This window comes from Scyliorhinus canicula, chromosome 19, assembly GCF_902713615.1.
Source record: "Scyliorhinus canicula chromosome 19, sScyCan1.1, whole genome shotgun sequence".
In the NCBI taxonomy this organism is placed as follows: domain Eukaryota; kingdom Metazoa; phylum Chordata; class Chondrichthyes; order Carcharhiniformes; family Scyliorhinidae; genus Scyliorhinus; species Scyliorhinus canicula.
Genome location: NC_052164.1, coordinates 88,668,129 through 88,684,715, shown reverse-complemented (window position 1 = coordinate 88,684,715; position 16,587 = coordinate 88,668,129). Strand labels below are relative to the sequence as shown.

At 42.6% G+C, this 16,587-nt stretch overlaps 1 protein-coding gene across 1 annotated transcript in view; it reads left to right on the top strand.

The window, feature by feature from the left end:
• Positions 1 to 16,587, top strand: part of LOC119953904 — a 125,715-nt gene that overhangs the window by 45,993 nt on the left and 63,135 nt on the right. Inside the window, exons 18-19 of the mRNA XM_038778563.1 lie at positions 1,093 to 1,207; positions 4,544 to 4,663. Coding sequence (XP_038634491.1) covers positions 1,093 to 1,207; positions 4,544 to 4,663 — 235 coding nt within the window. The remainder of the gene's footprint in view (positions 1 to 1,092; positions 1,208 to 4,543; positions 4,664 to 16,587) is intronic.

The window sequence follows — 16,587 nt, the reverse complement described above, 5'->3', positions numbered from 1 at the left end:
GGAACTATATAAATGTAATGCTTTTTCTTGTGAGGGTCAAAACATTGGGCTTGGGCAGGAATTTCTACCACGAGGATATCGGGCCCAAGCCCAAACTAGTCTTGTCTGGTGCCCATGTGTGAATTTAGAAGCAGGTTGTTGGGTGGTTTGGGTCTTTCCTAACCCCACATCATTTCCCAGTGACCGTGAGATCCGTTGTGGCTGTATATTGACAAACGGGCTCAGATCGGCTAATTCAGCTCAGACTGAGGATTGAATTTGGGAATTTTTTGGCTTGAATTTTACATTGAACTGTGCTAAGGGGGGAGGGATGCATCGGATTACATTAAATGACACATGAATTTTGATGGTTGCAATTTTAAAAATGCCTGCTAGAAATGTCCATGTACTTTTAAGTGATTGTAACTTTTCCAATGTAAAATGTGAGCATCTTGTGTTTGTGTCATTCCCATTTGTCAATTAAAAAATATATAGAATCTCTACAGTGCAGAAGGAGGCCTTTTGGCCCATCGAGTCTGTAATGACATCCGAAGGAGCACACCATCCAGGCCCAATCCAATCCCCCACCCCATTCCTGTAATCCCACCTAGGGGCAATTTAGTATAGCCAATCATAGCATCCCCACAGTGCAGAAGGAGGTCATTCAACCCATGGAGTCTGCACCCACCCTCTGAAAGAGCACCCTACCTAGACACATGCCCCCACCCTATCCCTGCAACCCAGTAGCCCACCTAACCTTTTGGACACTAAGGGGCAATTTCACATGGCCAATCCACCTAACCTGGAGGAAACCCACACAGACACAGGAAGAATGTACAAACTTCACACACACAGTCACCCGAGGTGGGAATCGAACGTGGATCCCTGGCGCTATGAGGCAGCAATGCTCGCCACTTGGCCACCCCATAGATATAATGTGGGAAAAGTACTCTACTGTAAAATAATGCAAATCATAAACAGATGTATTTTGTAAGTGTTTGTGATTTTCTGAAAAATATTCCTTCCAAAATGTTGCATCTCCTTCCATTGTAATGCAGTAGTCAATATAATTTGACTATAAAACAAATGTTTGTTACATTCTCTGTATTACAGTGATCTAAAGCGTGAGGAAATCAACCAAGCAAGCAGTGAGAGAAAGCAGAATATGTTGTCTGATGTCAAGAAAGTGCAGCAGAAAGAGCAAAACACATTGCAAGTGAGTTCAGAGGTAGGAACAGTTAAAAAACAAAATAATGTTTTGCAAGAATGTAAGAGCAATTCTTTGAACTTAAACGTGCTCAATTTGTATTTTGTGCATTCAAGTCACAACAAACCTACCTGAGACTAATGAGTACCAACTTTGATTTAAACCATAAAGTTGTGAAAAATTTTAATTTTTCATTCTGAAATGAAATCCCTAAGTTCTCAGAGCATCAAATCCTGCAAATAAACTTTTTTTTGTATCTGTTCTTTCTTGAACTGTTTTCCATGTAATGAAGGGTATACCCACGAACTAATTGGCGTGAACTCAAAGTTTTCGAGCCAGCTGCAGTGAAAGAGCAGCAATGTAGTTCCGAGTCAGGGTGATGTGTGACTTGGAGGTGGGAAGCCTGCAGTTTGTGGTGTTCTTGTGTGTCTGCCGCCATTGTTCTAGATGGTAGAGGTTATATGTTTGGAAGGTGCTATTTGAAGGAGCCTTCAAGAGTTGCCGCAGTGCATCCTGTGGATGGTGCACACTGCTTCCACTCTGTAGCTGCACGTGATTGATGGGGTGCCAATCAAGTGGGCTGCTTTGTCCACGATAATGTTGAGCTTCCAGTGTTGCAGGCGTAATGAAAAAGCTTGGCTAGGGTCATGGTAAGTCCTGGAGCTGCTGTTCAGTCACATAGCCAGGATGTTATTGGGGCCAGTAGTTTTTGCTACATCCAATACATTAATCCATGTGATTCAGTTTGGCGATTGAGTTTGGCAAAAGACTGGCACCTATGATGCTGTCGGCCGATAATTGACTTGACACTTGTGACGGAAGATGGTTTGCAATTGCTTCATCTTGTCTTTTGCACTGACATACTGGGCTTCCCCATAATTGAGGATGAGGATGTTTGTGATACCACCTCCTCGGGTTAGTTGTCGTCTACCGCCATTCTCATCTGCATGTGGCAAGCCTGCAGGGTTATGATCTAATCAGTTGGAACCACTTGGCTCTGACAAGATGTTTGTGGTTTGATATCTGATTCTTAATGAACTTCACAAGTTGCAAAGTAACCATTCCTTTAAGCATTTTAAAAAGAAAAGCCAGTTTACAAGAATCCTGCAAACCTAGCTTGTGCGAGTTTTTGTCACCCAACGATTTTGTATCCCTTGCAAAGGAAAGAGATATCCAAAAAATGATTGTGGAATGAAGACTGCAGAAACCCGAGATATTTTTGTCAGGAAAGCTTGTAAAAGATAATATCCAGATCTCTGACAGTCTGATTTTCTTAGTTCTAGGATAAAATCTAAAGTCACAAATGAAAAATTGAAAAACAAAAGTACTGCACAGTTGCTGCACAGTTACTCTTCAGTTTAACAGTCTAAAAACAATTGCAAACTTTTGGCAGTTATTTTGCCAGCTCAGTGGAGTTACAAACCATCAGAATAATCGACTACTTTGCAGGAAAATAAACACATTTGGAAATTATCAGCACCAAGCACTTCAAATTACTCTAAAGAGAGAGAGGATTTAAATTTATATACATTCTACTTAATTGACTTAAAATGCAGTACCTTCAATGTGCAGCTTACTTACCACTGAGATAATGTTAAGCAGACTCAATAATTCATCTGTCATGTACTTCTGTTTGATGCAAATCTTTATTGGATGGAAATTATATTTATAATGCATCTCCACCTACACCCATGACATTGTTCCTTGAAGTGGGATACGCAAGTTCACAAAAATGCTAAGTGGAGAGATTTCTGAATGAATTTTGAAGTGATGCCAATTTTTTTTCCCACCCCCCCTTGTCCTTCAAGGGAAATTTGATATCCTTGCATAGTCATTGCAAAGTTTCCGATACAGTTGTATGAAGTTAGCTTCCCAAACATTAAACTTTTCCCATTTAATTTTCTAGTCTTTATTGTGGATGGCTGTTGATGGATTTTTTAATACTTAAATTGACATTCACAATCTAGAATCTAAGACAAGCATGCAAAAACAGTGTGTTTCCAAAATGACTTTGGCTTCAAATTTTCAATTCTTTTTATAACTCGTGTAATAAAATTTTCTGCTTAAAGGTAGCAAAATTAGGAGTTCCTGTCAGACTTTTCCAGGGAAAAACATTTGTTCTGGTTATTGAGCATTGCTCAAGATGAAACAGTGAGGAATTTATGATGTCAAATGGAAGCTTTGTTGGCAGGAATTCAGGAATATTCCATATAATGTTGTAACCCTGTCTGTCTGCAAGTATAGTTCCTAAAAGGAGCTGGTGATTATAGTCATCCCAGCAGTGAGATGACTGGAAAGTCCTAAATACTGTTTTGTCTGCTTCATCCAAAAGGTACATTCAACTAACAGAGGGTATCTGATTCCTAAATTGTGTTTTTGATTACAGATTATTTTAATCATCTGAGGAATTATGTTGGAAAGCACCACTTGGTAAAAAAAAAGCTTTGTGAATTTTATTCAATAGTGGGCCCAATTTTCATGTCAACATTGTAAACAATTTTCACAACTCACTTACTCTGAGATCTCAGGTACAGGCTTGCCAAAGCTCCTGACCCCATTGGCTCTATCTATATCTCTCGCAAATCTCTATTAGATCACCTCTTAACCTTCCCTGTTCCAAGGAGAACATTCTGAACTTTCCTCATAACCGAATCCCTCACCACTTGTAACATCCTAGTGAATCTTATCTGTACCCCTTATAAGACTTTTTCATCTTGCCGGAAGAGTGGTACCCGAATTGTTTGCAATATTAACTTGGTTAGAGTATGAAATGCATTGAGAGTGCGCTGGAGGTAAATTCAATTGAGGCTTTCGAGAGGGAATTAAATGGTTTGAAAATATTGTGCAGAGTTATGGACAGGAGAATGACACGAGATGAAATGCTCATTTGGAGAGTTGGTGCAGGCAAGATGGGCCAAATGGCCTCCTTTTGCACTGCAACAATTCCATGATCCTATGAAGTGATTTAAATGTAGAATTTTATGCCAACTGTGCATCACTTGGCGTTACAGCATGTATCTAAATTAATAAAAAGATAATTTAATGTAAAGATTGTGTAGTGATTTTCACATGGCGGACGAAGTATGTTTACTTTAAAAATTGTATATTTATATAAGCTAAGTTTATTGCTTTATGTATTGTGATATATATAGAGTTAAAATTAATCCATTTTCAATTTATTTATCATAGAATTGATTCTATTTACTGTTACTTGACTTCTGATCCAATAGCAACAAACACCATTTGTAAAATAATGCACTTTTATTTAAGGCCAAATAAGAAATAATTAGTCTCATTATTAAGCCAAATCTGCTTTTCAATCAGTGTTATTGATGATTTTTTTCCCGTGTGTTACAGAAGGAAGAAAAATTGGTAAAATGCAAACTTAAAGAAGCCTCTGAGGCACTGCTTGCGTCTAATTTTAGAAATGCCCAGGAGAACTATTTGAATGCCCTTAAACTCATAAAAGAAAAAAAAGTAAGTTTTCCTGTTGGGACTTAAAATACTACTTGTTTTAATGTTATGAAATATCCCTCATTAGGCCAGTGCAATCTTGCAGACTGGAGAATTTCCCACATGACCGTTACGTACAATTTGACATGTCCTTCATTAACTTATGGGGAAAAATGGGTGAAAGGAAGTAACTTATAATGTTTGTCTTCCATTTAGTCATATATTGTCACAAATGACAACAAGAACTTATAAAACTTTGTACATTTTTTGAAAGAAGCTTCTTAAATCAAACTAGATATTGGCAGACATTTACCTCTGTTGGGGAAGCATTCATCTTCAGTCCTTAGATGGGTAAACGCACCCACCATATTTTAGCTGCTTAAGTAAAGGTAGTTGACCCAAACTAAGGCTAAATGAGAAGTCTTCATGTGTATGACATTTGTTGGAAGACTTCCATGTAAACAAATCTAAATTATTACTCAATGTGAACTTTCTCCGGATTTATTGCTATGAATTAAATAGTATTTCTATATCAATTCCTTTAAAAAGGTGGCAGATATGTTCAAGCGTTGTACATTTTGTTGTTTTAGACCCACTGTTTCTTAGATTATCAATATGTAGAGATATATATGAAATCTGCTATGATTCTTTTCTTGCTTTAAATTGCAGTGTGCAATTCCAGAAATTAGCCAATCCATGATCAGTCTTTGAATAAGGCTAAAGTTCAATCCTACACTATCCAGTTGCTTGGCTTCTTGCCTTATACAATGAATCAGTGTGCATGTTTCTAATATTTGCAATGTTGAAACTGGCCCTTATTTTGTGGTTTTAGAAAGCAATCCAGTTTATGTGCAAAGTCTAACTTTTCAGTCTAGACTATCACTGCAATCAGGAACTCAAGTTTGTCGTCAAAAATGACCCAGGTTACATACTTGTTAGAATGTTAGTAAGGAAGCAAAGCCCTTTCTGGTAAAAATAATGTGAAATATTGGTACGTTGTGACTCGGTTTCTTCCTTACAGATCCTAAATTTAAGTTAATTTAATTTTAAAATTAAAATAAATAGCCAAACCTAACTTTTAAAAGCCATTTTTAGCTTTGTTGAAATGAGTTGATTTGTGATATTGCGCATCGACAGAGTCATAGAGTTTTACAGCACAAAAAGAGGCCCTTCGGCCCATCATCTCTACACCAGCCATTAAACACCTATCTATTCTAATCCCGTTTTCCAGCACTTGGCCCATAGCCTTGTATGCTGTGGCATTTCAAGTGCTCATCTCAGTGCTTCTTAAAAGTCAGGGTTCCCGCTTCTCCCATCCTTTCAGGCAGAGAGTTCCAGATTCCCACCACCCTCTGGTGCAAAAGCTTTTCTTCACATCCCCTCTAAATAAATCTCTTTCCCCATGCCATAAATCTATAAAGTGTAAGTGTGTGTGTGTCACTCTCTGCTTGTGTTGCGCATTCTTTGTGGCTGTCTTTCACTCTTGCTGTGCACTCGTGTTTTATAGCTGAATTCCTCTTTGTCATTCTTCCTGACTTAATGTGTATGCTCCATTTCTGTTCCATTACTGGTTTACTCATTTTGTATAATGTTTTTTTAAAAGTCCATTTTATGGAAGAAAATTGCAATCTTTACTTCAGAGGTGGCTACTGAAACTGGATGGGGAGAGTTCCCATACATGTGGCAGAACAAGAAACTTGAGTTGGAGCGAGGGCTGGCCTGGAGTTGAAAAGAGGAACACAGTCAGAGAATATTATTATTATCATCCATCCATCTCGTGAGATGATGAACTGCGACCAGGGTGCATGCCGCATCTGCATTAAACAGTCTGTTATGGCTTCGGAGGCAGATTCATGAGTGGCAGTCCCTTCCTCAGTTGAAGAACAGCATTGGCCCAAGGTTGCCAGATGGTTTTTCCTTCTGGTGGACTCACTTCTCTGTCCTCTGGTCATTTGTCTTCTGCTTTTACTGCTTTGGCTCATCTCCACGCACTCCAGTCAGCAACAAGGGCATTCCATACATCGACTCTGATTCAGGTCGACTTGAAGTCTCACTCACCGACATTCTAGTATCGTAGACGACTTGTTAGTCTCGTGCTGATAGTTAGCTCATCATAGAGCATATCTTTGGGAATCTAGCTATATTCTTCTCAGTTCACATGACCCAGTCAATGGACTGACCGTTGATTTAAATGGACAAACATGCTGGGATCCCTGCACGCTGGTGTACTTCCAAGTTTGGCTCTTTCTTGACAGGCAATGATCAATGTTCATCTGAAGCAGCAGAGGAGGAAGCTGTTCAGTTATTTTTCTTGGCTTATGTAAGTTCATGCGTCACTACTGTAAAGGAGAGTGCTGAGAACACAAGCCTGGTACACACCAAGCATTGCATTTTGGTTAGTGTGCTGCTGCTCAATACTCAATGTCTCAACTTTTATATAACAACTGCAGCCGTGGCAGTCCTGATGCTGATTTCGGCATCAAGGGCCAGGTTACTTGTAATGGTTGTTCCAAGGCATGTGAAGTTGTCAATGTTTGTCAGTGTTGATGAAAGGTGGTATCTCTACTCCTGGCCCATAACTTTGGTCTTCCTGACACTATTGTCAGTTCAAACTCCTTGCAGGCTTGGGAGAACTGACTTACAAGGCGTTGCAAGTGAACTTCATTATGGGATGCCAAAGTAGCGTCATCAACTCACAAACCAAGACGTAATGCACTTTGGCCTTAACATTCAGTCTTTCCAAGTTGAACAGCTTACCATTGGCTCTGGCATGCAGGTAGATTTGCCAAAAGTGTACAGTGGTAGCATGGAGAAAAATATGCCAGAGAGATTTGCAGCAGCAAGCAACTCTACTTTACCCTGCTGCTGATCTTGAAGCCTCCGATGATGCTCCATTGTAACTACCGAAATTCAGTATGTTGTCGAGGAAAGAAGACATGTTTTCCACGAGTTGAGCCAGGCAGCCTATTTTCAGCAGGATTAAGTTTGTATCTGCTGATGAGGTCAAAGGCCTTAGCGAGGTCTATGAAAGCAATGTAGAGTGGTCTGAACTATTCACAGCACTTCTCGTGTAAGTGCTGAAGTGAGAAATTCATGTCAATTTTCGGTCTGCCAGCTCTGAATCCGCACTGAGACTCCTGGGATGTCTGATGCCAGAGTCTGCAGTCTGGTCAGAGCAATGCGTACAAAGTCTTTATCCACAATTTTTTTTTTTTTTTAATATAAATTTAGAATACCCAATTCATTTTTCCAATTAAGGGGCAATTTAGTGCGGCCAATCCACCTACTCTGCACATCTTTGGGTTGTGGGGGCGAAACCCACGCAAACACGGGGAGAATGTGCAAACTCCACACAGACAGTGACCCAGAGCCGGGATTCGAACCTGGGACCTCGGCGCCATGAGGCAACAGGGCTAACCCACTGCGCCACCGTGCTGCCCATCCACAATATTTCTAAGGGGATGCCTCAGTAATTGTTGAGGCCATTGAGGAGAGCATAGATATGAGGCAACATGGTTGGCAGTCTCATATCAAAACCTGAATAAAGCAACATTTGCTCCAGCCTAATGTCATTGGAGCCATCCTCTTTGACCAGTACTTCTCCCTTCACCCCCTCTACTGCCGAAACTCCAGTTCCTGGCTTGATCAACTAATGACTCAATTTCTGTTACGCAATCCTAACACTGCTTTCTTCCTCACCCCTCAAATTTCAACTCATCGGCAATGTTGCAGCCCACATTTTCATCTTTTACTAAGTCTTAGATTCCTATTTCTGCAAATTTATATAATGCTTTTTCAAACTTCCAAATGCTTTCCTGTTGTCCGTTACCCGTTCCAAATGATTTTCCTCCAGCATACACACTCTGTTTCCCGAAGCTTCTCTGTCCTAGAGCACGGTAGCACAGTGGTTAGCACAGTTGCTTCACAGCGCCAGGGTCCCAGGTTCGATTCCCGGCTTGGGTCACTGTCTGCGGAGTCTGCACATTCTCCCTGTGTCTGCGTGGGTTTCGTCCGGGTCCTCCGGTTTCCTCCCACAGTCCAGAGATGTGCAGGTTAGGTGGATTGGCCATGCTAAATTACCCTTAGTGTCCAAAAAGATTGGCCTGGGTTACTGAGTTACGGGGATAATGTGGAGGCGTGGCCTTAAGTGGGGTGCTCTTTCCAAGGGCCGGTGCAGACTCGATGGGCCTAATGGCCTCCTCCTGCACTGTAAATTCTATGATTCTGCCCCGGTTTCTCTTTGTTCACCATTCTCTCCAGGTTGCAATTGATGGTCATTCTCTTCGACAATTACATACCTGTCCCTTGTTAAACTCCTTTGGTAACTATCATAAGAACGAGGAAGAAAGTCTTGACTTCTAAGTTTATGTTCAGTAGTCACTTGTGCAATAACAAAACAACGTCACCAGTATCCTCTTTATATATTGGCACATTCTTTTAAACAATGACACCTCAATTGCAACTTAACTAGGGAACATTAACTCTTTCCTAACAGATTTCCCCCTCTTAAAAAGAAAACAAATTGTCTTTAATTTTGATGTAAATGACTACATACCATAACACAAGTGTGTTTATATATTTTCTTCCACAATAAATGCAACCTATTCCCCTTTCCTCACTCTGGTAAAAGACACCCTTTAATCATTTCTGATAATTTTGAGCTAACCCCTCTTCATCAAACAGTCAGATAGTTGGTAACTGCTCTCAACCCACTTGATCTGGAAAATCCCTGTTTCCTAGCATCTGTTTTAGACTTGCTATGTTAATCCGTAGTCTCTTTTCAGTGATGCATTTTGTAGAGTGGACATTCTTATATCTGTACTGTTCTAGAATATCCTGCGGCATTTAAAATTTCACTCAGGACCCCTGATATAAAAATTTTACCACTCGGGCAAGTGCCTCCACTGCCAATGTCCTTTTTGTCACTTAAACTTTTAGTTTCCCTGCCAAATGGCAACATTTACCTTTCTCCCCCAGGAGAAATATTATAAATCCTGCACTCAAAAAACCATCACAGAGATTAGAGTAAGATGTATCACTATAAACACTCCGTTTCAGTTGTCTAATATCGCCTAAAAATGGGATGTTCAAAACACGGAGCACCCGGAGGAAATCCACGCAGACACAGGGAGAACGTGCAGACTCCACACAGACAGTGACCCAAGAATCGGGCTGAGAATCGAACCTGAGACCCTGAAGCTGTGAAGCAACAGTGCTACCACTGTGCTACCGTGCTGCCCAAATGTTCAATACTCAGATATTCCCAATCCATGGGCCTTCCTTTATCTTGTACATTCAGCCAGTTTTTATATTTTTTGGTGGTCTTACCTGCTTGACCAACGATAGTTCATTTGAAGCCTACTTGTGACAATAAGCGATTTTCATTTCATTTCAGTTGTGTCCTTCCACTGACTGTCCCCTTCTGGCAAGTATGTCATTTTAGCACCAACTTTTGGCAGTTCTCCTTTGGGACAAATAGTCTCCTCTGGTTCATCAGAATCACTATGTCACTCTCCACGGTCTGGTCCTCAATTCTGTAACTGGTCCTCTCAATGCTGTAACATGTGTATGTGTATGAGAAGTACCTGATTTTTCAGCCTGTTCAATAGCCCCTTTTGAATCTGCAAACTTGTAATATGGCTCACTAGTCTTGACGAAAGGACCCGAACAGTCTGAATTCTATGCTGCAAAATGATTTTTTTACCATCTGAACCAATAAACTTTCCTCTCGTTAAATCCATTTCTTTTATAATATGCAAGTCTCCCTGTTTGAAAATAGTTACCGATGGCCGTACATTGTGCCTCAAAGCTCTCCGAATTTGTTGAGATTTCTGCTCTGAGGAATTCTTTCCTGCCCATGAGCAGTGCACTTAAATGCTCAGAAAAGGTACAGCTAATCATATTTCCCTCCCAAGCTGGAGGATGATTTATCATGAATGAAAGAATTTTGACCATAAACCAACTGTAGCCCTCTACATCTGTAGTGAATTCTTTGTATGGATGACCTATGCTAAAGCCGAATTTAATTTACAATCTGGCCTATCTGCCAAATTGTTATGAAGCATTTCATCACAACATGGTTTCTCTTGCACGCCCTGTTACTAAATGGGCATTCTGCAGCTGTATTCATGACTATTACATTCATATTCTCACACACCATAAATTTCAGTAAGAAGTCTCACTAAGAGGGCAGCACGGTAGCATGGTGGTTAGCATAAATGCTTCACAGCTCCAGGGTCCCAGGTTCGATTCCCGGCTGGGTCACTGTCTGTGCGGAGTCTGCACGTCCTCCCTGTGTGTGCGTGGGTTTCCTCCGGGTGCTCCGGTTTCCTCCCACAGTCCAAAGATGTGCGGGTTAGGTGGATTGGCCATGCTAAATTGCCCGTAGTGTCCTAAAAAGTAAGGTTAGGGGGGGGGGGGGGGGGGGGGGGGGGGTTGTTGGGTTACGGGTATAGGGTGGATACGTGGGTTTGAGTAGGGTGATCATTACTCGGCACAACATTGAGGGCCGAAGGGCCTGTTCTGTGCTGTACTGTTCTATGTTCTAAGACTTCTTACTGTGCTCACCCCAGTCCAACGCCGGCATCGCCACATCACCATAAAATTCATCATTAGCAAATTCCCCCCATTATCCATGAGGAACTTTGCTGGTCGTCCTAATCTGGTCCCTATACATTTTTCCATTATGACGTTCCATGATTATTTTCTTTATTATGTATAACCGTGGACTAAACCACGTTGCCAAGTCTACAAAGTGTGAAATGTAAATGTTCTTTTCTTTTCTCCCACACTCTAAGATCCATAACCACAACTTAATTAAAATCTGTCGCTAAGGGCATCCTCACTATGGGTCGAGATGGTGTTCTTCTATATTTGTTTATGTTTCATACCTGTCACTTATCTGTTCTATACATTCGGTGTATATCCGCATTCCTGAGCAAAATTTTTAATCTTTGGGAAGACTGATGGGCAAATTTCTGATGCAATCTTAACACAATCAATTTGACTCCTGTTCTCTGATGCTGACAGTACTTAATTAATTTATTTGCAAGAAAAGTTAGGATTCATTAATGGGACAGTATCCAGACTGTAAACTGTAAGTTCACAGTTTTTCCAAATACGATGGTCTTGTCGTTTTCCATGTGAAGTTTGATGTGTGCTTTCTTCATCGATGGTCGGCTCAATAATAAAAGTATTTCGTTGGATGCGGCATAAACAAAATGATTCCTTCCGGTGATTTTACAAGGAACCACTACTCTTTTCAGCGATTTAAGGATATTATCCCCAAATCTGAAACTCGTGCAACTTCCAAATTTCTTACCCGTATTCTGATCTTTGTCACTTAAGAGTCCAGGTAACATCTCAACCAGTCTATTTCACATTGTGTAGATGTCCATCTGCTGTCTAATACGGCACAATTGAACGACCATGCGAGCAACACTTTCCGTTATTCAGACAACGCCTTTTCTTTGGTTAATATCTTCCTCTTTCTCATATATTGCTAAGGACAGTTATTTCATAGTTGAACTTGAATCACACCTGAAACACAGGTTGACCACACCCTGGCCATTTCAGGGGTTAATTTTTCTGTTGAAATTTCCCAATTCATTCCTCCTGCCATAATTGTTGAAGGTGTTTCTGTCCTAATTATGTTTAGTTATAAATCTTTTGTATTGATGCTTGCGACCTGTTTTTAGGCCATCTTCCATCCTGTGAACATCGTGTCTTCCATAGTTTGTCTTATTGGCAATCGGTCCATTTGTGTCAGGGTGGTTGTCGGAATGGAATATTTGTCTAGGAACTTGTTTAGAGCCTCTGACATTAGTTCGAGCAGAGTGTGTCTTTGTGCAAATTTACTTCCCGTCAACCAAAAACTGATCTATATTTGTAACTTTAGCATAGTCCAATAATTTGAATGCCAGCACTGATTGTTGAATTTCCGGGTGGAATTTCTGCAGCCTTGTATACAGTCTGCTAAATTCTATTATGTATTCTTCCATGGAGGTATCCTCCGACCGTCCAAATCTGTCAAAATCTGATCAGGCCTCATAAGTGGGCGACACAGTAGTCAGCATGCTGCATCACAGCGCCAGGGACCTGGGTTTGATTCCGGCCTTCGGTGGCTGTCTGAATGGAGTTTGCACTTTCTGCCTGTGTCTGCGTGTGTTTCCTCTGGGTGCTCTGGTTTGCTTCCACTGTCCAAAGATGTGCAGGTTATGTGGACTTGCAAAGATCAATGTGCAGAGTACAGGAATAAGGCTAGGGAGTAGGCCTAGGTACCGTGGTTTTTCGAAAGGTCGGTGCAGACCTGATGGGTCAAAAAGCCTCTTTCTTCACTGTATATAATATCTATGAAGTTATCCTTTTGGTACATCTTATCCATGAAATTTAGTAATGTATCCAAACCTTCATCTAAGCCTAATTGTTCTGACTCCAATTTCGGAAATGCCTTACACCTTGTTATACGTACGGTAATAAAAGTGCCAAGTTCATTCCTTGTTTTTTCTTGGGCAAGAACGTAATCTGTGTCCACATAGTAACTTCATTCTTACACTGGTCATAGGATTGACGCTCAAACAATAATGGTGGGTAGTCATACCCTGACAATCTACCCTTGGATTCAGCCATTTGTTTTCCAAGTTACTCTAAATCATTCTTCAGGTACGTCTTTTGTCTGAACAAATCTTAGTTTGCAGTACCTTTTTATTCGCAGGCAGAAACCATACTCTTACCATTGTTAAGCTCCGATGGTAACTCTATGATAAGAACTAGGCAGCAAGCTTTGACTTCTCCAACAGCAAAACAGTGCCACTTGTATCCCCTTCATATTTTGGTATAGTCTATTAAACCAGTCATTTTCAAACTCAGAGTCGTGACATGCGGGTGGATGTCGGGAGGGTCAAGGAGCGATCAGTCGCGGCGTTCCTGATCGCAGGAAGAAGTGCCCAACGGCCGCGACTGGCTTTCAAGAATGCCGGCCATCATGCTCATTCATGCCCCCTCAGCCAGATGTAGCAGTGCTCAATCTTGGAGCCCAGCGGGGCAGACTGCCTCCTCCGTACTTCAACGCGCTGTTCCAGGAGCAGATATTTTTTTTATTTTAGAGTATCCAATTCTTTTTTTTCCAATTAAGGGGCAATTTAACGCGGCCAATTCACCTAACCAGCACATATTTTTGGGTTGTGGTGGTGAGACCCACGCAGACACGGGGAGAATGTGCAAACTCCACATGGACAGTGACCTGGGGGGGACGGGGTTGAATCCGGGTCCTCAGCGCCATGGGGCAGAAGTGCTAACCACTGCACGCTGTGGCGCCCCATCATTCAGTGTAACATTTCTATGTGGGTTGTTCATCAGAGGTCCTGGAGCTCACACCAGCACTGCTTTGTCCTGCCGTGGACTCTCCTGCGAAGCTCTCTCCAGATTCAGTTGTGAGATCCTGTTCTGTTTGTATCTCTGGCCTTCTCTTCCTTCGTCCAAAAAGATCCATCTTCAGCTCTTCACACAGTCCGGTTGCTAGCCTACTGGCAGCAACAAAACGGAGGAAGCTCGCCTAAGTAATTCCACGGCCAGAATAAGTGAATTCAGTGCACCGGACCTGCTCTCTGCCGCCGCTTCTGGTGGGAAGACTAATCCCCAAAACCCAAAGATGTGCAGGGTAGGTGGATTGGCCATACTTAATTTCCCCTTAATTGGGAAAAAAAACATTGAATGACCAAGTGAGCGAGGTAGTGACGGCTAAGATAAGCAAAAATAGTGCGCCGCGAAGGTCGGCCGGCGTGGATCGCGAAGGTCGTTTCGTTGGCAAAAATTGGTCACCGGAAAGCAAGTTTGAAAAACACTATATTAAACAATAAACATAATCTATTAAGCAATTACACCCAGTTTCAACTTAAGTGCTAGGGAACATCAACTTTTTCCAAACATCCCTTGGAATGCCATACACTATTCCACCTTTTATTTTGCTTTCAGAAACCTCCTCAAACCCCTTTTATTAATCTTTGGTCCTCACTTTATAGACCTAAATTTTACCTTTTTCTTCCCGCTCAATATCCACTGTTTGGAATGCTATAGGAATGCAAGATTGTCTTTTTTAGTAGGACTTTGGTGATTTTAAGAATATGAATGTCAGTAGAAGATCAGCACTGAAGTATTGGCCTGAATTAACTATCAGAGATTTGTGTAGATTTTTATTAAAGTGAGTCTTCATTTTTAATCGTGCTTCATAGGACGAATTATGTGGGGAAATGCTGGATGCATTGGGCATGTGATTACACAGCCTAATAACTATCCTTGGCTGCTATGACTGTTTGCAGGAACACATTTTTGACTAGCACGTTTTCAGTTGGAAATTGAACTTTCGAGACATTGTTGAAGATTTTGAGTTAATTTTAGATATTCTGTCCCTGTAAGTAATGTGTGGGAGAGTACAAATGTTGCAATTTATAGCATTTGGTGTGTTATAGGTATTATCTTTTTTTTTTTTTTTTTTAAATAATTTTTATTGAAAGAGTTTTTCCATACAGACATTTACCCCTACTAATTTTTAAATTATTTACAACACAATCCCTCTAGGCAAATGTCCCTCCCTCGCCCGCCCTCTCGCGCGCACCAGTCCTCCCCCCCCCCCCCCCAGGCAACCTTAACAACCAAGGCAGCCTACAGTTTCAGACATGAGCAGCGAGCAGGCTTGCCCGCGTTACAGTCGTGCGTGTCCCCCCACGACCCTTGCTGCCCTCCCCTCCCCCCCCCCCTCCCTCCCCTCCCCCCCCCCCCCCCCCCCCCGGGTTGCTGCTGCCACGACCCCGAACGTCTATCTCTGATCTAAAAAGTCAAGGAAAGGTTGCCACCGCCTGGCGAATCCCTGTACCGACCCTCTCAGGGCAAATTTGATCCTTTCTAGCTGAATATAGCTAGCCATATCGTTAATCCAAGTTTCAACGCTTGGAGGCCTCGCGTCCTTCCATTGAATTAATATCCTTCGTCGAGCCACTAGGGACGCAAAGGCCAGTATTCCGGCCTCCCTAGCCTCCTGTACCCCCGGTTCTACCCCGACCCCAAAGATCGCAAGCCCCCATCCTGGTTTGACCCTGGACCCCACCACCTTCGACACCGTCCTTGCCACCCCCCTTCCAGAACCCTTCCAGCACCGGACATGCCCAGAACATATGCACATGGTTCGCTGGGCTTCCCAGACATCTGACACACCTGTCCTCACCCCCAAAGAACCGGCTCATCCTTGTCCCCGTCATGTGAGCTCTATGCAGCACCTTAAATTGAATGAGGCTCAGTCTCGCACACGAGGAGGAAGAGTTGACCTTCTCCAGTGCATCCGCCCACGTCCCGTCTTCTATCTGCTCTCCCAGCTCCCCTTCCCACTTGGCTTTCAGCTCCTCCCCCGATGCTGCTTCCGCCTCCTGCATTATCTTGTAGATGTCTGATATCTTCCCCCCTCCGACCCAGACCCCCGAGAGCACCCTATCACTCGCCCCCTTACTGGGGAGCAGGGGAAACCCCTCCACCTGCCGCCTAGCAAATGCCTTCACTTGTAAATATCTGAACATGTTTCCCGGGGGGAGCTCAAACTTCTCCTCCAGCCCTCCCAGGCTCGCAAACCTCCCCTCTATAAACAGGTCCTTCAGCTGCCGTATGCCCACCCTGTACCAGCTCTGAAATCCCCCGTCGATGTTCCCCGGGATGAATCTATGGTTCCCTCTTATTGGCGCCGCCACCAGACCTCCCATTTCACCCCTATGTCGCCTCCACTGCCCCCATATCTTGAGGGTGGCCGCCACCACCGGGCTCGTGGTGTACCTCGTGGGGGGGAGCGGCCATGGTGCCGTTACTAGGGCCCCCAGGCTTGTGTTGCCACAGGACGCCCTCTCCATTCGTTTCCAAGCTGCCCCCTCCCCTTCCATCATCCACTTGCGCACCATTGACACATTTGC